This window comes from Rutidosis leptorrhynchoides, chromosome 4, assembly GCF_046630445.1.
Source record: "Rutidosis leptorrhynchoides isolate AG116_Rl617_1_P2 chromosome 4, CSIRO_AGI_Rlap_v1, whole genome shotgun sequence".
NCBI lineage: Eukaryota > Viridiplantae > Streptophyta > Magnoliopsida > Asterales > Asteraceae > Rutidosis > Rutidosis leptorrhynchoides.
This window is the reverse complement of record NC_092336.1, coordinates 139043822-139066866: the sequence shown is the minus strand read 5'-3', so window position 1 is coordinate 139066866 and position 23045 is coordinate 139043822. Positions and strand designations below refer to the sequence as shown.

The following is a 23045-nucleotide window of genomic DNA, read 5'->3' as shown; positions in this document are numbered from 1 at the left end:
TGCTGGACAGAATCCGGTTTTAGCTCAAATTTAATGATTTTAAGGGGCAAAATGGTAATTGGATATGTAGATCTGATGGGAGCACTAAATCCCAACCACCCATTCCATTTCATTTAATTTCTTTTCCTTTTTCTTTCATTTCTCTCCCAAAAACTCAACACCCATTTAGATTAAAAGTGAGATTTGAGAGTGAGGGATTGAGGGTTGATCTTTGGAGCAAGAATTAAAGTTGTTCCTTGTGTCTCTAGCTACGCGTTGATAGTCTCGGTAAGTTCTAACTCTAAGTTTTGAGTTTTTATTGGTTGTAAGCTAGGGTTTTGCTAATAAAGATCTTGTATGACCCATTTGAGGGTTTAATGGGTGGGTTTTGGGTTAGGTTGGTGAAAGTAAACCCAAATGGCTATAACCTAGGGTTTAGTCTTATGATTTGGGGTTATAAATGTTAAATGGCGTTTTTAGTCACTAACACACTTGTTAAAGTTTAAAGAAATGTTAATTGGGTCATGTTTGACAAGTTTGGTAGTGAAAGTGTTAAATGGATCCAAAATGGGCTAGTTGACCTAGTTTGGGCGAAATGGGTATAAATTACCCTAAGTTGGTGTTAGTTGAAGTTGGTAGACTTTAATTCACTAGCTTTAAGTGACTAAAGTCGAGTCTTGGCCATTTAAGGGCGGTTGTGGTGTGTTTGAGTCATTTAATGCGAATTGGGTCATTAAATGCTCAAGTAGGTGTAATGTGGTTAATTCCACTAGTTGTGTGATTGAATGCGTACTTAATGTATTAGGTACTTTGCTTTGAAGCTCGGAAGTGCATAATCACCACCGAAGTGCTAAGGTGAGTGGGATAATTATGTGCATGCATATATGATGTATTTATTTGTGTAGTATGAGTTGTGAAGTGTCGAGGTGTTAAGGCACCACTTCTCATGTGATGGGTGAAGCATCGAGGTGTTAAGATGCCACTCGGGGTGAAGCATCGAGGTGTTAAGATGCCACCTAAGGGGTGAAGTGTCGAGGTGTTAAGACACTACTCTGTAGAATAGATGGGTGAAGCATCGAAGTGTTAAGATGCCACTCGGGGTGAAGTATCGAAGTGTTAAGATGCCACTTGGGGTGAAGTATTGAAGTGTTAAGATGCCACCCGGGGGGTTAGTGTACGAGGTGTTAAGTGCACTAATGGTTGTTATGAACTCCGATGGTCCTTAAACACCATTCCTTTGTTTGATTGGTTAACCATGGTCGTGTGCGGATTGTAGCATATTATATTGCTTAAATAATATGCTATTGTTATGCTAGCTTATGTTGTTGGAAGTTTAGTATTATACTTGCGATGGTATGATTAATTATATTGCTAGCATGTATGCGGGAATGTGTAAGTGATTGCAAGTAAGTAGGTTGTATATGTAAACATATAATTATTGCACTCACTAAGCGTTAGCTTACCCCTCTCGTTGTTCATATTTTTAGATGCAGGTGCGGATAAAGGCAAGGGGGTTGTTGGGCACTAGGTGTCCCTTGTAGATGTTATGTTGAAGCTTTTGGAAGTTGGCCTACGTTTTGGGTAGTTTAGTCCCAAATCATGCTCAAGGGGTCGTTTGGATTATAAACTATCATTTGTAGTTGGTCAAACTTATATCACATTCGTTAATGGCCTTTGTGCCTCTTTGTAAACATTAAACTCGTAGTATGTTTTGACGAAACGTGTGGAATGGGTTACATATTTAAGTGGCGAGTAAATGTGTATTATTTAAAAAAAAATATATCGTACATAGTACGGGTTGGGTTGTTTCAGAGTTAACGATAAGCATAACCTTGTTGATGTCAAAACCAAGTCTCGGGGATGTGTTGACGACCCATTTATCTTAGCTTCACAAGCAGAACAAGTGTATTATGCACCATATCCTTCGATGACAAGAGAGTTGAAAGATTGGTCAGCTGTTGTTAAAGCAAAACCTAGGGGTATTTATCAACTTGCAGAACATGTTAGTGAAGAAGTGGTGATGATGAAGACAATAATGAAGATGATGATGATGATATTTTCTACCAAGAGAATGAGAGGATTGTATGTCCAACAAGTACTAATGAGGACGTTGGACCGATTATTCTTGACCAAGGAGAAGCAGAAGAAGTTGTAACAACTGGTAATCTTGTGAACGATATTAATGTTGAAACTAATGAGGAGGAAGAAGATTTATATGATGATTCGGATGATGATATAGATGATGAAGATATAGATCTTCATTTTTCTGATCATTCTTCTGATTGATTTTACTGGTATGCATTTTTACTATTTAGTATATAGTTCACATCATTTTCAACTGGTTTCATAAGATATTGTAATGCATGCGTTTTCATCGATTATTAGTTTATCTAGTTATTTTTCCAAATTCAGAATATTCACTTTTCAAAGTCTTTTTGTTGAAACTGTGTTGGTATGTGTTTAGTTTTTTTTTTTTTTGGAACGACAATAATTTTATTAAAGAAACAACTAACCAAGATTGCAAAAATTAGGGCTTTTGATTGCAACATCTGTAAATCAGCTATATGTAAAGTTCACAAATAATGGTGCAAGTGAAGATTTTAGCCTTTTAATTGATGCACCTGGTTCTCTTAGCTAACTTAACAGACTAAATTGGGATAGTTAATGATTTGTATGTATTCGTTAAAATGAACCAACTAACCAAGATTACTCTTTTTGCGATTAACTAATTTCCAGGCATAATCGTGGTTGGGTTCATTGTAACAGTTTCTGATCACATTTCAATGCCCTGGCGAATATGAAATATTGTGATTTTTTTATTGGTTTAATGATACTGAATTATCATTAGTGTGAGGAATGGATATTAGTTACTTTTGGTGTCATTGTAGATCTATTTACTTCAAGTATCCTGATGCTCTCGTAGATTGACGTATTTGGAGTTGTTCTCTTTTATGAAATAGGTATGAGTTTAGTAATTTGCCTTTTTTACCTTGATTCTGATAGAGGCCAAATTTAGAATATTTAGTTCATATGAAAAAAGGACAAATGGGTTTCTCTTCTGAATAATCCTAGATGCTGTAGAGATTAAGAAGATTACTATTTATTTATACGTGTAATATGAGCCCATATATGCATGCCTTTCTTGCCTTTGCTACACCAATCTCTCATTTTTGCTTGTACAGCTCATGTTAATTCTTGTGTTGAGTTATATATATATATATATATATATATATATATATATATATATATATATATATATATATATATATATATATATATATATAACGTTGCTGATGTTATAAGATATAACGTTGTAGGTAGAAAGAGTGAAGAAGACAAGAAGTGATATGGAAGAGCCTGATGCAAAGATTTTTAAAGCTCATGAAAACGCCAAAAGGGAGATGGAAGCACGTGAGGAGCGGCTTCGAAAAGAAGTTGAGGATTGTAAAGTTGCAACGAAAAAAGTTAGGGAAGAGATGCTTGAGAAGTTGGCCGAAATTGCGGAGCATCTACCAAACTTCCATCGTTGATAATCCTAAAATTCGGTATCTAGCTTTTTTTGTGAACATTAGAATGTATTTTTGGATGTTCATTTGGTTTTAGACAATTAATTGGGATTTATGTATGAATATTTAGGATGTTTAATATAATTTAGTGCTTTTATGAATTTTTGTTTGATTTGTGGATGAATAAACTGGATTTTAAAGCTGATTTTTTTGGAAAAATAAGTTTTTAAACAAATTAAGATGCAAAAAAATATCATTAGTGACGGATTTGTGCAGGGTAATGAGTCCGTCGCTAATCCGTCCCTAAGGAGTCCGTCGCTAATCCGTCCCTAAGGTGTCCGTCGCTAATCCGTTCCTAAGTAGTCCGTCGCTAATCCGTCCCTAAGGTGTCCGTCGCTAATCCGTCTCTAATCTGTGCCTAATAGGTCTGTCGCTAATCCGTCGCTAAATTTGGTGCCGTCCCAAAATCCGTCGCTAATTTTTCCCGAGGGCGATTTTAGGGTCGGCTTCAATCTGTCGGAAATCCGTCGCTAAACACGTTTTGGGACGGATTAGGGACAGATTTTGCCGTCGCTAATTTCAGATTTTCTTGTAGTTGCTTTATTTAGAGTGCCGGTTCAAAATATGTTGGGGTTTTGGTTATGATTCTTCTACCCATGATTACAAGGTTGTTGTCGGTTTTAATGAATCCGAGCATCATATGCACTTTGAAGTGTTATCTTTAAAATCAAATCAATGGAAATACATTGGAGACTACGATTATTTAGCTTTTAATACCCAAGGTTGGTTTCCTCTTCCTGGTATTTTATTTGATGGGGCGCTTCATTGGCTTGTGGATGATACAAATAAGAAGAAAAAGGTTATTCTTTCATTTGATTTATCTCTAGAGGAATTTAAAGAAATTCCCCAACCTGGTGATACAATACATTTACGTGATAATCAACCCTTACTAGGGTTGTTTGATGAATGTCTATGCATATCTGGTTCCTATAATATTCTTACTAATCACACCCCCATATGGGTGATGAAAAGCTACGATTGTTGGCAATTGCTCCCTCATGATTACAAATGTAATAAGTATGATTCTATCACTACTGCATATATACTCGATCGATTTCTAGACAACACTTGGCGTTTTTGTAATGATGATAAAGGAATTGTAGATCCGTCTTCGCAAAGTTGGTTTAATATTGCTTTTCCTATATATGTCAAGTCCCTTATATCTCCTTATCTCGGGGATAAATCGCGGGCAATTTTTTTAGTCGATGTTGTGGTTCAATAGACACTTACAAGATTGGATGTCGAAGATGTTCTCCGATTCAAGAGTGTTTGTAAGTCATGGTATAAATTTATATCACGTAATTATTTCATTAAAGCTCATCTTAAACATAGTAATTATAAGAATCGTGAACATGGAGATTTAAGAATTCAACTACATCCTAAACGTAGTTATGAGAGTATGATGGTTGGTTCATGCAACGGCCTTGTTTGCATCTCTCCTAATTTCTCTGAATTGTTAGTAACTAATCCTTACACTAGAGAGGTTAGAATACTGCCAAACCCTAATATCATGTACTGGAGAAAATCATGTTGGGGTTTTGGTTATGATTCTTCTACTGATGATTACAAGGTTGTTGTCGGTTATAATGAATATGAGCATTATCTCGCTACAGTTAAACTTCCCTTTCACACTACATCTGATATCTTATTTTCTTCTTCTATGATCACCTCCGGCGGGTGCATACGCCGTTTGATCTTCATCCGGTGATCTCTGGCGGGCTCAAACGCCTATCACCATGGTGGGTAACACTCGATATGTTCCGCTCAAAGATGGGTATAATGTCAAAGTGAAACGACAATCAAAAACTGTGTATCGAAAACTAGATATTCCGATTGGGAATAAGTTGGACAACAAAGATGAATCTTTTTATGTTACTAACTTCCCCGAACATGCCATCAGACAAGATCTGTGGGATGTTTTTGTTCGTTATGGATATATTGTTGATGTATATATCGCTAAAAAAAGAGCCAAAACCGGCAAGCGATTTGGTTTTTTCCGATTCAAGGGCGTTAAGTATATCATCGAGATGGAGAATCGGCTAGCCGATATATGGATGGATCAGTTTCACATCTATGTACAGGCAGCGAAATTTATTAAGGCACAATCTCAACCAAAGAAGGTTACGACCCATATATCACAAAATCACAGGGCTAATGAGAAGGTATCAGATGTTCCGATTGTTAATATTGCAGATAAGGTTATTTCTTCTCCTGGAACTGGTTCATTTGCTGATAAAGTGGCTGGTGCATTTTCTGTTAATAAGAAGCCATCTTTTACAATTGGAGAAGATGATTTGGTTACTATTAAACCAAATAACTTTATTGTTATGGCTAAATTAAAAGACCTTGCTACACTTTCATCGATTTATAAACTTTGTCATGCTGAAGGTTTTGATGATATTCAAATCCAATATGTTGGGGGTTATTGGATTTGGTGTAAGTTTCATGCACTTTTTTCATGCTTAGCTTTCAAGGGCAATGATAATCTGGGATCTTTATTTTCAACCATTATAGACGCTACTGATGATTTCGTTATTGACGAACGTATTATTTGGGTTGACATCTCTGGATTACCAACATGTGCTTGGGGTACTAAAGCAAGTAAAAAAGCTGCATCGTTAGCTGGAAGATTCCTATTTTTTGAAAGTCGAAGTAAGCTTCCTTTGTCAACTACCCGTGTTTGTATTGCTACTCATTCAAAAAGCACGGTTAATTTTAGCGACAACACTTCAGTTAATGGAAAAGATGTTACGGTTAATTTCCATGAAGTAGGGACATGGTGTTTTGATCTTGATATGACATTGAAATCTGACTCTTCTGATGAAAATGAATCGGTGTATGGCAATAGTGACGTCGAGGACTATTCCGAAACAGAAACAACTGAAGAATCAGACCACTTAAAAGAATTTGAAGGGGTGCAACTTGGGTCTGTTTCGTTGAACAACAGTAACGGTGAGAATTTCATTCATGAAAATGAAACTAAATCTTTTTCACATGGAGAATCGGTCCCTGAAACAAAATCTATTCAAGAAGAGAGTTCTTCAAAAACTGCTCCTCCGGGTTTTTCAAAAACTAAACATCTTAATGCTAAATCGAACTCTGTAGCATCGGTGAATTGTTGTACTCCGGAGTTAATCTCTAGCCCACTTCACAAAGAATTCTTTGGTAATCATGGGATAGACGAACAGGAAAAGTTGTTCGAGATTGGTGAGATGTTCGGTTGTGAGTTGCGACATTGCTCACAATTTTTGGGTCGAGAACGTGTTAAGTGTGTTTTCCAATGAAGATTCTGTCTTTAAATAGTTACGGGTCAAAACTTTTCAAGAAACGTCACTGGATTCGTGAGTTATGTTCTTTTCATAAAATTCAGTTCCTTGGTCTTCAAGAATCGAAAATGTCTAGATTAGAATTGTATCGTTTAAAGTCGATGTGGGGTAATTTTCATTTTGATTACGCTTTATCCATGGCTCGGGGTTTTTCAGGAGGTTTAATCTCCTTGTGGGACCCAAACGCTTTTGTTAAGGAAAATATGTGGTGCGATAACAACTTTGTTATAGTTAAAGGTCGATGGATTAGGGAAGATATTGTTGTTTTCATGGGTAATATATACGCCCCTCAAAGCATTCAAGATAAACTTGCCTTATGGAATAAGTTAACGGATTTTATGGCCAACAATGTTGGTGAGTACATAATATTCGGAGATTGGAATGTGGTTCGGGTTGCTAGTGAAAGAAGTGGCACAGAGTTTTGTCCTCTAGACGCTACAAATTTTAACGACTTTATCAATGGAAATATGCTTCACTAGATACCTCTAGGCGGTCTTCAATATACGTGGCGAGTAAAAGCAGGTAACAAGTTAAGTAAACTCGATAGATTTTTTGTCACTAATAATGTGTTATTATCATGTGATTATCTTAAAGGTGTTGTTCTTCCTCGAGGTTGTTCGGATCATTCTCCGATTATGTTATTCCAAGATAATTTTGATTATGGTCCGACTTATTTTAAAATTTTCGACTCATGGTTCGAGAGACCCAAGTTTGATGATATGGTGCAACAAGAATGGGCTGACATTAGTGTAGTGACCCGAACTTTTCCATGTTTATATATATTAAATGAAATTGTTATTTACATGATCAAGTGTTTCCAACATGTTAAGCAATCAAACTTGTTAAGACTTGATTAATTGAAATAGGTTTCATATAGACAATTGACCACCCAAGTTGACACGTGATTCACGAACGTTAAAACTTGTAAAAACTATATGATGACATATATATGATTATATATATAGTCAACATAATATTATGATAAGTAAGTATCTCATTAGGTATTTTAACAATGAGTTATATACATAAAATTGAGTTTATTGAATTAAGAAACTCGAAACGATATATATAACGATTATCGTTATAACGTCTTACTAAATACATATGAATCATATTAAGATATTGATACACTATGTTTAATCATGATAAATGATAAGTTAACATGTCATTAAGTGTATTAACAATGAACTACATATGTAAAAACAAGACTACTAACTTAATGATTTCGAAACGAGACATATATGTAACGATTATCGTTGTAACAACATTTAACTGTATATATATCATAATAAGATATATTAATATATCATAATATCATGATAATGTAATAATTTAACATCTATTTAGATATAATAAACAATGGGTTAACAACATTTAACAAGATCGTTAACCTAAAGGTTTCAAAACAACATTTACATCTAACGACTAACGATGACTTAACGACTCAGTTAAAATGTATATACATGTAGTGTTTTATTATGTATTCATACACTTTTGAAAGACTTCAAGACACTTATCAAAATACTTCTACTTAACAAAAATGCTTACAATTACATCCTCGTTCAGTTTCATCAACAATTCTACTCGTATGCACCCGTATTCGTACTCGTACAATACACAGCTTTTAGACGTATGTACTATTGGTATATACACTCTAATGATCAGCTCTTATCAGCCCATGTGAGTCACCTAACACATGTGAGAACCATCATTTGGAAACTAGCATGAAATATCTCATAAAATTACAAAAATATGAGTAATCATTCATGACTTATTTGCATGAAAACAAAATTACACATCCTTTATATCTAATCCATATACCAACGACCAAAAACACCTACAAACACTTTCATTCTTCAATTTTCTTCATCTAAGTGATCTCTCTCTCAAGTTCTATCTTCAAGTTCTATCTTCAAGTTCTAAGTGTTCTTCATAAATTCTGTAAGTTCTAGTTGCATAAAATCAAGAATACTTCCAAGTTTGCTAGCTTACTTCCAATCTTGTAAAGTGATCATCCAACCTCAAGAAATCTTTCTTATTTACAGTAAAATATCTTTCTAATACAAGGTAATACTCATATTCAAACTTTGGTTCAATTTCTATAACTATAACAATCTTATTTCGAGTGATGATCTTACTTGAATTTGTTTTCGTGTCATGATTCTGCTTCAAGAACTTTCAAGCCATCCAAGGATCCTTTGAAGCTAGATCCATTTGTCTCTTTTCCAGTAGGTTTATCCACAAAACTTGAGGTAGTAATGATGTTCTTAACATCATTCGATTCATACATATAAAGCTATCTTATTCGAAGGCTTAAACTTGAAATCACTAGAATATAGTTTAGTTAATTCTAAACTTGTTCGCAAACAAAAGTTAATCCTTCTAACTTGACTTTTAAAATCAACTAAAAACATGTTCTATATCTATATGATATGCTAACTTAATGATTTAAAACCGGAAAACACGAAAAATACCGTAAAACCGGATATACGCCGTTGTAGTAACACCGCGGGCTGTTTTCGGTTAGTTAATTAAAAACTATGATAAACTTTGATTTAAAATTTGTTCTTCTGGGAAAATGATTTTTCTTATGAACATGAAACTATATCCAAAAATCATGGTTAAACTCAAAGTGGAAGTATGTTTTCCAAAATGGTCATCTAGACGTCGTTCTTTTGACTGAAATGACTACCTTTACAAAAATGACTTGTAACCCTTAATTCTGACTATAAACCTAAATTTTTCTGTTTAGATTCATAAAATAGAGTTCAATATGAAACCATAGCAATTTGATTAACTCAAAACGGATTTAAAACGAAGAAGTTATGGGTAAAACAAGATTGGATATTTTTTGATTGTTGTAGCTACGGAAAATATTGTAACAATTCTATACAAATCATATCCTAGCTAACTTATATTGTATTATACATGTATTCTAATATATTATGTAATCTTGGGATACCATAGACACGTATGCAAATGTTTTGACATATCAAATCGACCCATATATATATATATATATATATATATATATATATATATATATATATATATATATATATATATATATATATATATATATATATATATATATATATATATATATATATATTATTTGGAACAACCATAGACACTCTATATGCAGTAATGTTGGAGTTAGCTATACAGGGTTGAGGTTGATTCCAAAAATATATATAGTTTGAGTTGTGATCTAGCCTGAGACGTGTATACACTGGGTCGTGGATTGATTCAAGATAATATATATCGATTTATTTCTGTACATCTAATTATGGACAACTAGTTGTAGGTTACTAACAAGGACAGCTGACTTAATAAACTTAAAATAGTAAAACGTATTAAAAATGTTGTAAATATATTTTGAACATACTTTGATATATATGTACATATTTGTTATAGGTTCGTGAATCCACCAGTGGCCAAGTCTTACTTCCCGACGAATTAAAAATCTGTTAAAGTGAGTTATAGTCCCACTTTTAAAATCTAATATTTTGAGATGAGAATACATGCAGTTTTATAAATGTTTTACGAAATAGACACAAGTAAATGAAACTACATTATATGAGTGAATGATCGAAGCCGAATATGCCCCTTTTGCTTGGTAGCCTAAGAATTAGTAAACCGATCTACTAATTGACGCGAATCCTAAAGATAGATCTATTGGGCCTAACTGTGAAGACCCGTCCTAATCCATCCGGACGAAGTCCATATCGATTATAAACGATTCACAACAGTTGATTACATCGCGAGGTACTTGACCTCTATATGATACATTTTACAAACATTGCATTCGTTTTTGAAAAGACAAACTTTCATTACATCGAAAGTTGACAGGCATGCATACCATTTCATAATATATCCAACTATAATTGACTTGATAATAATCTTGATGAACTCGACGACTCGAATGCAACGTCTTTTGAAATATGCCATGAATGACTCCAAGTAATATCTATAAAATGAGCAAATACACAGCGGAAGATTTCTTTCGTACCTGAGAATAAACATGCTTTAAAGTGTCAACCAAAAGGTTGGTGAGTTCATTAGTTTAACTTAAACAATCGTTTCCATCATTTTAATAGACCACAAGATTTCAGATTTCCATTTCTCATAAACATACGTCCCATGCATAGAGACAAAAATATCATTCATATGGATTGAACACCTGGTAACCGACATTAACAATATGCATATATAAGAATATCCCCATCATTCCGGGATCCTCCTTCGGACATGATATAAATTTCGAAGTACTAAAACATCCGGTACTTTGGATGGGGCTTGTTGGGCCCGATAGATCTATCTTTAGGATTCGCGTCAATTAGGGTGTCTGTTCCCTAATTCTTAGATTACCAGACTTAATAAAAAGGGGCATATTCGACTTCGATAATCCAACCATAGAATGTAGTTTCACGTACTTGTGTCAATTTCGTAAAACAGTTATAAAAGTTGCGCATGTATTCTCAGCCCAAAAATATAAAGGGTAAAAAGGCAAATGAAACTCACGATACTGTATTTTGTAGTAAAAATACATATGACGTCATTGAACAATGCAGGGTTGGCCTCGGATTCACGAACCTATATCAATTGTGTATATATTAATACGTATAATGTAAGTTACAAAATTTCATTTATTAATATGTATTATTTATATATTATAGTTTTGTAGAATTTATTCTAACCTTTATTTTAAAACGTATACTTATATTATATTTTAAGTTATATTTTATATATATATATATCGATTTTATGTATATATCTATAATGATTTACGTTTATATAAATAGTGACATTAATATATTTATATACATATATTTGTGGTTAGTATTGTATTTATGAAATTTTATTAGTTTGTTATGTGAATTATTAATACAATCCTAGTATATACCATAAGTATATATATAGTGTACAAAAGATTTATTTGTTAAAATAATAATTTAGATAATAATGATTTACTAATAATAATAATAATTTTATTAATAATGATAATACTAATAGCAAAAAAAATGAAAATGATAACTGTTAATGATACTAATAATAATAACTCTAAAATAATATTAATACTAATACCATACTTATGTTAATAATAAGGGTTCTAATATTTATAAAATGATAAATGATAATCATAATAATACTAGTAAATATTAATGATGATACTGATAAATATGATATTATTAATTGTAAATGTACTGATGATACTATTATTTATAAACCGGTACAAATTCTAATATTGATGATAATAATATATTTTTATTTCCTTCATAATAATAATAATGATAATCATAATCATAATCCTAATGATGATAAAATACTAAAATGATAAGTTTATTACTAATAATAATATTATTAATACCTATCATAATAATAATAGTAATGTCTATAATACTTTCAAATATGATAACAAGTATGATACTAATAATAACAATAACAATAACAATCAAAACAATCACAATAATAATAATAATACTAATAATAATTAATATATAATAACAATAAAAAAATTAGAAAAGAAAACTACCTCACATGAAAAGAGTTTCAAAAAAAAAAAGAAACTACCGTCCTCTGCACTCGATCTCGTGACCACATGCTCACACGCAAACACTCTCGACCATCCCACCAATTCTGATTCTCTGTACTAATATCGAATTTAAATTTTATATATAAACTGTTTTTCTTCTATTCCTCTTCTTCTCCACAAGTCTCATGGATTCAACAAAACATCAATAACCAAAAAAAAATAAAAAATCGGGGTTCCCTTTAAAGCTTCAAAACATTACAGAAAAAAAAATAATTTGGGTTCTAAAATAAAAAAAAAAAACACTAAGGCCTACTGCAGCGTCGGTTCTTGGAACAAAACAAAAAAAATTGATTTCGTAATAGATAACATTATAGATAATGTTTATAACACGAAATAGTTTTCTAAACATGTATAAAAACTACTGGAATCGTTAATTTGATCAGAAACATATACACGAACGCGAATTTGTCTCAAGAACAATTGTTGACTTTTTTTAAACTAAACTTTGACTTCAAAATTCAAGATCGATATAAAGATTTGAGAGTTGAGATTTTGCAGATAGATTCAAAGAAAGATTTCTAACCTTTCTGCATTTTTAGATTTTGAAACTTTATTCGAAATTGAATTAAGAGAAAAAAAAATTGGAGCGTGCAGAGAAGAAGAAAACAAAAATATCGCTGTGCTCTTTAATCCCATTGGATTTCCTTTTTATTTGATTTGCAATTATACATAATCATGTTGTAATAATAGAGATCGGTTGATAAAAAATGGAGAAAATGTCAACACAGGTTCACGAGTTGGGAGCAGGAAAGAAACAAAAAAAATAATAATAATAGAGATAAAGGATACAGAGGTCAAGCGTATAATATAGATCCCTACTGCTTTTTTTTTAATTAATAATAATAATATATAATAACAATACTATTAATATCTAATAATATTAATAAAATTAATAATAATGATAAATATAATATTAATGATAATAATAATTGTAAAAATGATAATAATAATAATAATAATAATAATAATACCATACTAATTATGATAATATTAATATTTTATCGATAATAATAATATTAGTAATAATAATCTAATTTATACATCCAATTTCATCTTTATATGATATAAAGTGATATTATGAATACAAATATTGATATTTGACGATACAAATAACATTACTACAACAACTATATTTGTATTTAAATTTAATTTATTAATATCATCTATTATTATGTAATATTTAATAATTATGTAATATGTATTGTAACATATAATGAATATTATATATTTATGCATTTTAATATAAATATATTATAATATTTATTTACATACTAATTATATTATACTTATGTATGTAATTATGAAAAATATAAATGTTTTATATATGTAAGTATTATATATATTTATTAAAATAGTACATTATTTCATCATAGATATATTATAAATTTCTACATATACATAATATAATAATTATGTATAAAATCATATATATATATATATATATATATATATATATATATATATATATATATATATATATATAGTTATATTTATGTATATATGTATACTACCATATATATAAAATCATGTTTTAAATGTTGAGTAGATGATTAATTATGTATATTAAACAATTAACTACAAAGTATAACATTGTACATTTAATATTTTGATAACGTTGGTAAAATATGTTTGAATCATTTATATACAATATACTATATATATTCAAAATGAAAATCTTTAGTTATTAAATGTTATCTTTTATAATAACAAAATTACTTAATAGTTCATTAATACTAATATAATTAGTTTTATATATAATTATTTATATTTACATTCTTAGTTACAATTAAAGGTTCGTGAATCGTCGGAAATAGTTAAAGGTCAAATGTTATCATGAAATAGTTCAAACATAATGAGACTCGGTTTAATAGACTTTGCTTATCGAGTCGAATCATATAAGATTATGTTTAAATTTGGTCGAAAATTCCCGGGTCATCACAGTACCTACCCGTTAAAGAAATTTCGTCCCGAAATTTGAGTGAGGTCGTCATAGCTAACAATAAATATGTTTTCCTGACGAATATGAGTTGATAACTTGAGTTTTATCATCATTGAGTAATATGGATAAAAATAATTCGATTATTCGAAGAGTGCGAATGAAGCTATTCACAAAAGGATGAAATGAGAAACAAAGATTTGTTTTTAACTTTTGACGTAGTCAGGTTTGAATTTAGAAAATAAGGCGCGTCTTAACTTTTGACATTGCCTTGGTTGAATTCCGGAATTTAAGGGATTTAAAGAAAATCTTGAAGATCTATAAAATCTGATTCTTCGAGATTTATGGAAATTAAGATCTCTTTAATTAAATACGGTGATCTGCCCCGATTACTACGTCTGATATTTCCAGTATAAATTAAGCTCTTCCTTTCCATTATTCTCACCATTCTTATACTTTCTTTCTTAGTTCATACATCCAAAAGATTCTGAAAATGATTAATCCAGTTCTGATCCTTGTCCTCATCCTTACTATCGCAACAATCATTCTCCTTTTCCAACTTCCACCAGAGGAATCTGCTTTCTTCTACTTCGCCCTCGGGATTATAATGTTTTTAATTCTCCCGTGTCTTTATGTTGCGATAAACATTGATATACACGGTTTGTAATTTATGTGTTGTTATCGGACTTTATATTCTCCCTTATATTTCAAAGCTCTATGCTTTTGTTTTCTCTTCCCGACTTCAAGTCAAGCGAATAATGGTCCAGAATTTATAGATATAGAGTTTCGAATGATTATAATGTTCTAAGCATGAAGGAACGTGATAGCACGATTTGATTTTCAAATTTATCAACATCACGGAAGATAGAACCATCAAGAATACATTTTCTTGATTTGTTACGGAGTTAAGTAGGATGAAAGAGTTATGTAACATGGCACATGATGACGTTATGATCTGTGAATCATCACGTTTCATTTAGAAACTCAGCATGACTTACTGTAATATAATCACGTTGATCAAGTGTCATTATATTATACTAACTCATGCATTAGTTCCCATCATTACTACAATAACATTCATATTTTAAGCTTGAAAATTTACAGAATATAGAAACTAACAGTTTCTATATGATGTAATACTGATAGCACGAAAAGATTAATGATTTCAGATAAGAATAGTTATAAAAATATCTCCAGAAATATGGAGGATATTTATAATGAAAGGTACGATAATATCTCAGAATATCTAAGATCATAGGATGATAGAAACTATTGTCTGCAAGGGTTTAGAGTAAGGAGCAAGTTATTCACTATAGACTTTAGCAGACATTGAATTATTTGGATTCTTTGAAGTCAAACTTATTCTTTGTGATTTATCCACGGCTTTCTTCATAGTTTCGCATAATCTGCTTTTCGGCACTATATTTTCTATTGAATGTTTCCAATATATTGATACACAGGAAGCACGAAGAGGTATATAATTTCGGACGAGAATATTTATGAAAATATCCTCAGAAATATCAAAGATATTGATGATGATATTTTGGAATTTCTAAGTTCGACGGTTGATGGAGAAAGATTTTCTGCAAGATTTTAACATGACTTCGGAGCAAGATATTCTCTAAAGATTTCAACGGATCCAGAATTACCTGAATCCTTTGAATATAGGATTTGGTCCTTGTATTTGTCCTTGGTCTCCTTCATGGGTAACTCAATCTGTTTTTCAATACCCAATTTTCTATCGAGCGTTCCTAACACTCCTTTCTTTATCATCAAACTTTTGTCCGTTTAGACCATCTACCATTTTTCTGTTTCCTCTGCATTTAATGCTATGATATCTGAATCATCGGTTATTAATCCGAGGTGGTTTCAGGAGAATTGTGTTTTTAGATGATTAAACGCTGATGGTAATATGATGGAATATGAAAGGTTACCTGGTAACAATAAAAGAGCACGCGTATATATAAACGTTATAATAAGGTTGTTTCGTACAAAAAGTCGAAGTTGACTTGTTGGAGCTGTGACAAAATTGGCTAATTTTGAAAAGGGATCGCAAAGTTGTTTTTGTTAATAAATGCCAAAGGATCTGACGCGGCTACGTGTTGAACTTTTACACAATTGCCGAGAGTTTCTCAGGTGCATAACTATATGCATAAATCTTTCCTTCCGTAGATAAAGTGCGGTTGATTCATCCTATCGATTGAGGTGTTTTCAAGAATCATGAAAGGTTTGAACGCAGAATGTAATCGTGAAGATACAAATGAGGTTTAAGACGAAATCAAGTGGCAAACTTGAAGAATTTTTTAGTTTCATATGTTATATTCAATATTTTAATTCATTTTAATTGTCCAATGTTATTAGTCCACAGTCGATAGTCCACAGTTGACAGTGCAATCATTCATATATAGTTTAATATATAATATTTGAATTAATTAATACGTATCGTGACCCGTGTACATGTCTCAGACTCGATCACAACTCAAAGTATATATATTATTATAGAATCAACCTCAACCCTGTATAGAGAACTCGATCATTACTGCATATAGAGTGTCTATGGTGATTCCAAATAATATATATAGATGTGTCGATATGATATGTCAAAACCTTGTATACGTGTTCCGATATTTAAAGTGCGTAAAATAAATAACAGAAATTAAATGACGATAAATAAAGTGCGTAAAGTAAATAACAGAAATTAAATGACAATAAATAAAATTGCGAGAATATAAATTGCGATAAAATAAATTGCGATAAATAAATTGCGATAAATAAAATGTAATACGGAATTAACAGTTAGCTAGGAACAGTTAGCTAGGATTTTGTTAGCGTGGTTTCTTAATAAAATTTAATATTGTTAATTAGTCTGTTTCTAATCAATTTTTATTGTGTCCATTATTTCTTCATTATGCCACTTGTTGGATTCTGATAGGTCAAAATTCAAATATGAAATTGAATTTGAATAAAAATAGTTATTCTTTGGTGAACGGATAAGTATCCCGGTAGTTGTAAATAGGATAGTGAATAACTGTTGAATCAGATTCGAAGAATATACAGTGTAACTTATTAATGTGAAATTTAAATATTCCTCGGGTATTACCTACCCGTTAAAATATTTTTATTATTAACAGTTTGTACAAAAGAATTTTTAATTACAATCTTTATGAAAACATATATACATATATATTTTCTTCAGATGTAATCATGAATTTAATGAGTTAACATGATATTAAACTCATTTAGTTTTCAGTTGGAACTAGAATAAATAATCTCTAAAACATTAGAGATTACATAATCACCATGTCGAACGAAGATAACTGATGTAGAATGTCATGTAGAATGATGATTATACTCGAGGTATAGATTGAGATGTTGAGGCATGTGATATTGAAATTTGGGTTGTTGGTGGTACTGTTGGTGCCGGTGATTTGGATGAAGCTGGTACGTTTTGCACCATATTTTCCAAGACTACAACTTATGCGCGAAGTTCGTTAACTTCTTCTATTACACCGGGATGATTGTCGGTTCGGACGAGCGGATGAATGAGGTTTAGAATCTGAGATAGTATATGATCGTGATGAGATACTTTGGAAATGAGAGAGAAAATGGTGTCTCGAACAGGTTCGCCGGTAAACGTTTTAGGTTCATTGTCAAGAGGTGAATTTGGTTAGTGGAAATGATTGCCTTCTTCGCGTTTCCATTGATTAAGTCGATTACGAACCCATCTCCAATTCATTCAGAATAGATGATGGCTAATTGATCGATTCATTCCGGTTACTCTGCTTTCGGAGCTCGAGTGGAAATCCATATCGAAATAGCTGTCGGAATAACTATCGAAATAGCTATCGAAATCTGATGGACTCGAACTGGTTGAGGGATTCATCTCGTACGATCAGATGAAGGATTTTCGATAAGAAATAGATTATAGGATGTAGATTAGTACCCTGCAATACATAATTTACATATGCATATATAATACTAAAATCCCATAAGCTATGGAGGAATCTACGGAAGCTGTCAGGCAAAGGTAACAATAACAGATACGCTAAGATATGAATTTAACTATACACTGTCTATGCAATAAAGGCAGTAAGACGTGTCTTAGACTTTAAGGATGATAAGCAAATAATTTTTCGACACTAAATGATAAGCAAAACTTTTGACATGCAAACACGGTCGAAGCCCAGACTCATTAATGCATTCTAACGACTATCAGTTAGACTCACTAATGCAAGACCTGGTTCGCTAAGACCACCGCTCTGATACCAACTGTGAAGACCCGTCCTAATCCATCCAGACGAAGTCCATATCGATTATAAACGATTCACAACAGTTGATTACATCACGAGGTACTTGACCTCTATATGATACATTTTACAAACATTGCATTCGTTTTTGAAAAGACAAACTTTCATTACATCAAAAGTTGACAGGCATGCATACCATTTCATAATATATCCAACTATAATTGACTTGATAATAATCTTGATGAACTCGACGACTCGAATGCAACGTCTTTTGAAATATGCCATGAATGACTCCAAGTAATATCTATAAAATGAGCAAATACACAGCGGAAGATTTCTTTCATACCTGAGAATAAACATGCTTTAAAGTGTCAACCAAAAGGTTGGTGAGTTCATTAGTTTAACTTAAACAATCGTTTCCATCATTTTAATAGACCACAAGATTTCAGATTTCCATTTCTCATAAACATACGTCCCATGCATAGAGACAAAAATATCATTCATATGGATTGAACACCTGGTAACCGACATTAACAATATGCATATATAAGAATATCCCCATCATTCCGGGATCCTCCTTCGGACATGATATAAATTTCGAAGTACTAAAACATCCGGTACTTTGGATGGGGCTTGTTGGGCCCGATAGATCTATCTTTAGGATTCGCGTCAATTAGGGTGTCTGTTCCCTAATTCTTAGATTACCAGACTTAATAAAAAGGGGCATATTCGACTTCGATAATCCAACCATAGAATGTAGTTTCACGTACTTGTGTCAATTTCGTAAAACAGTTATAAAAGTTGCGCATGTATTCTCAGCCCAAAAATATAAAGGGTAAAAAGGCAAATGAAACTCACGATACTGTATTTTGTAGTAAAAATACATATGACGTCATTGAACAATGCAGGGTTGGCCTCGGATTCACGAACCTATATCAATTGTGTATATATTAATACGTATAATGTAAGTTACAAAATTTCATTTATTAATATGTATTATTTATATATTATAGTTTTGTAGAATTTATTCTAACCTTTATTTTAAAACGTATACTTATATTATATTTTAAGTTATATTTTATATATATATATATCGATTTTATGTATATATCTATAATGATTTACGTTTATATAAATAGTGACATTAATATATTTATATACATATATTTGTGGTTAGTATTGTATTTATGAAATTTTATTAGTTTGTTATGTGAATTATTAATACAATCCTAGTATATACCATAAGTATATATATAGTGTACAAAAGATTTATTTGTTAAAATAATAATTTAGATAATAATGATTTACTAATAATAATAATAATTTTATTAATAATGATAATACTAATAGCAAAAAAAATGAAAATGATAACTGTTAATGATACTAATAATAATAACTCTAAAATAATATTAATACTAATACCATACTTATGTTAATAATAAGGGTTCTAATATTTATAAAATGATAAATGATAATCATAATAATACTAGTAAATATTAATGATGATACTGATAAATATGATATTATTAATTGTAAATGCACTGATGATACTATTATTTATAAATCGGTACAAATTCTAATATTGATGATAATAATATATTTTTATTTCCTTCATAATAATAATAATGATAATCATAATCATAATCCTAATGATGATAAAATACTAAAATGATAAGTTTATTACTAATAATAATATTATTAATACCTATCATAATAATAATAGTAATGTCTATAATACTTTCAAATATGATAACAAGTATGATACTAATAATAACAATAACAATAACAATCAAAACAATCACAATAATAATAATAATACTAATAATAATTAATATATAATAACAATAAAAAAATTAGAAAAGAAAACTACCTCACATGAAAAGAGTTTCAAAAAAAAAAAAGAAACTACCGTCCTCTGGACTCGATCTCGTGACCACATGCTCACACGCAAACACTCTCGACCATCCCACCAATTCTGATTCTCTGTACTAATATCGAATTTAAATTTTATATATAAACTGTTTTTCTTCTATTCCTCTTCTTCTCCACAAGTCTCATGGATTCAACAAAACATCAATAACCAAAAAAAAATAAAAAATCGGGGTTCCCTTTAAAGCTTCAAAACATTACAGAAAAAAAAATAATTTGGGTTCTAAAATAAAAAAAAAAAAACACTAAGGCCTACTGCAGCGTCGGTTCTTGGAACAAAAAAAAAATTGATTTCGTAATAGATAACATTATAGATAATGTTTATAACACGAAATAGTTTTCTAAACATGTATAAAAACTACTGGAATCGTCAATTTGATCAGAAACATATACACGAACGCGAATTTGTCTCAAGAACTATTGTTGACTTTTTTTAAACTAAACTTTGACTTCAAAATTCAAGATCGATATAAAGATTTGAGAGTTGAGATTTTGCAGATAGATTCAAAGAAAGATTTCTAACCTTTCTGCGTTTTTAGATTTTGAAACTTTATTCGAAATTGAATTAAGAGAAAAAAAAATTGGAGCGTGCAGAGAAGAAGAAAACAAAAATATCGCTGTGCTCTTTAATCCCATTGGATTTCCTTTTTATTTGATTTGCAATTATACATAATCATGTTGTAATAATAGAGATCGGTTGATAAAAAATGGAGAAAATGTCAACACAGGTTCACGAGTTGGGAGCAGGAAAGAAACAAAAAAAATAATAATAATAGAGATAAAGGATACAGAGGTCAAGCGTATAATATAGATCCCTACTGCTTTTTTTTAATTAATAATAATAATATATAATAACAATACTATTAATATCTAATAATATTAATAAAATTAATAATAATGATAAATATAATATTAATGATAATAATAATTGTAAAAATGATAATAATAATAATAATAATAATAATAATACCATACTAATTATGATAATATTAATATTTTATCGATAATAATAATATTAGTAATAATAATCTAATTTATACATCCAATTTCATCTTTATATGATATAAAGTGATATTATGAATACAAATATTGATATTTGACGATACAAATAACATTACTACAACAACTATATTTGTATTTAAATTTAATTTATTAATATCATCTATTATTATGTAATATTTAATAATTATGTAATATGTATTGTAACATATACTGAATATTATATATTTATGCATTTTAATATAAATATATTATAATATTTATTTACATACTAATTATATTATACTTATGTATGTAATTATGAAAAATATAAATGTTTTATATATGTAAGTATTATATATATTTATTAAAATAGTACATTATTTCATCATAGATATATTATAAATTTCTACATATACATAATATAATAATTATGTATAAAATCATATATATATATATATATAGTTATATTTATGTATATATGTATACTACCATATATATAAAATCATGTTTTAAATGTTGAGTAGATGATTAATTATGTATATTAAACAATTAACTACAAAGTATAACATTGTACATTTAATATTTTGATAACGTTGGTAAAATATGTTTGAATCATTTATATACAATATACTATATATATTCAAAATGAAAATCTTTAGTTATTAAATGTTATCTTTTATAATAACAAAATTACTTAATAGTTCATTAATACTAATATAATTAGTTTTATATATAATTATTTATATTTACATTCTTAGTTACAATTAAAGGTTCGTGAATCGTCGGAAATAGTTAAAGGTCAAATGTTATCATGAAATAGTTCAAACATAATGAGACTCGGTTTAATAGACTTTGCTTATCGAGTCGAATCATATAAGATTATGTTTAAATTTGGTCGGAAATTCCCGGGTCATCACACTAACGAACCCCATCCAAAGTACCGGATGCTTTAGTACTTCGAATTCGTTTTTATCATGTTCGAAGGATTTCCCGGAATGATAGGGGATATTCTTATATGCATCTTGCTAATGTCGGTTACCAGGTATTCACCATATGAATGATTTTTATCTCTATGTATGGGATGTATATTGAAATATGAAATCTTGTGGTCTATTATTATAATTTGATAATATATAGGTTAAACCTATAACTCACCAACATTTTTGTTGACGTTTTAAGCATGTTTATTCTCAGGTGATTATTAAGAGCTTTCGCTGTTGCATACTAAAATAAGGACAAGATTTAGAGTCCATGCTTGTATGATATTATGTAAAAACTGCATTCAAGAAACTTATTTTTGATGTAATATATTCTTATTGTAAACCATTATGTAATGGTCGTGTGTAAACGGTATATTTTAGATTATCATTAGTTGATAATCTACGTAATGCTTTTTAAACCTTTATAGATAAAATAAAGGTTATGGTTGTTTTAAAAATGAATGCAGTCTTTGAAAAACGTCTCATATAGAGGTCAAAACCTCGC

At 30.3% G+C, this 23045-nt stretch overlaps 1 protein-coding gene across 1 annotated transcript in view; it reads left to right on the top strand.

Annotated features, from left to right (window-relative positions):
- The first annotated feature begins 6939 nt into the window (after positions 1 to 6939).
- The window catches only part of LOC139841056 (uncharacterized), a 28616-nt gene continuing 12510 nt past the window's right edge, over positions 6940 to 23045 (top strand). The window contains exon 1 of the mRNA XM_071831289.1: positions 6940 to 7289. Within this exon, the coding sequence (XP_071687390.1) occupies positions 6940 to 7289 (350 nt within the window). The remainder of the gene's footprint in view (positions 7290 to 23045) is intronic.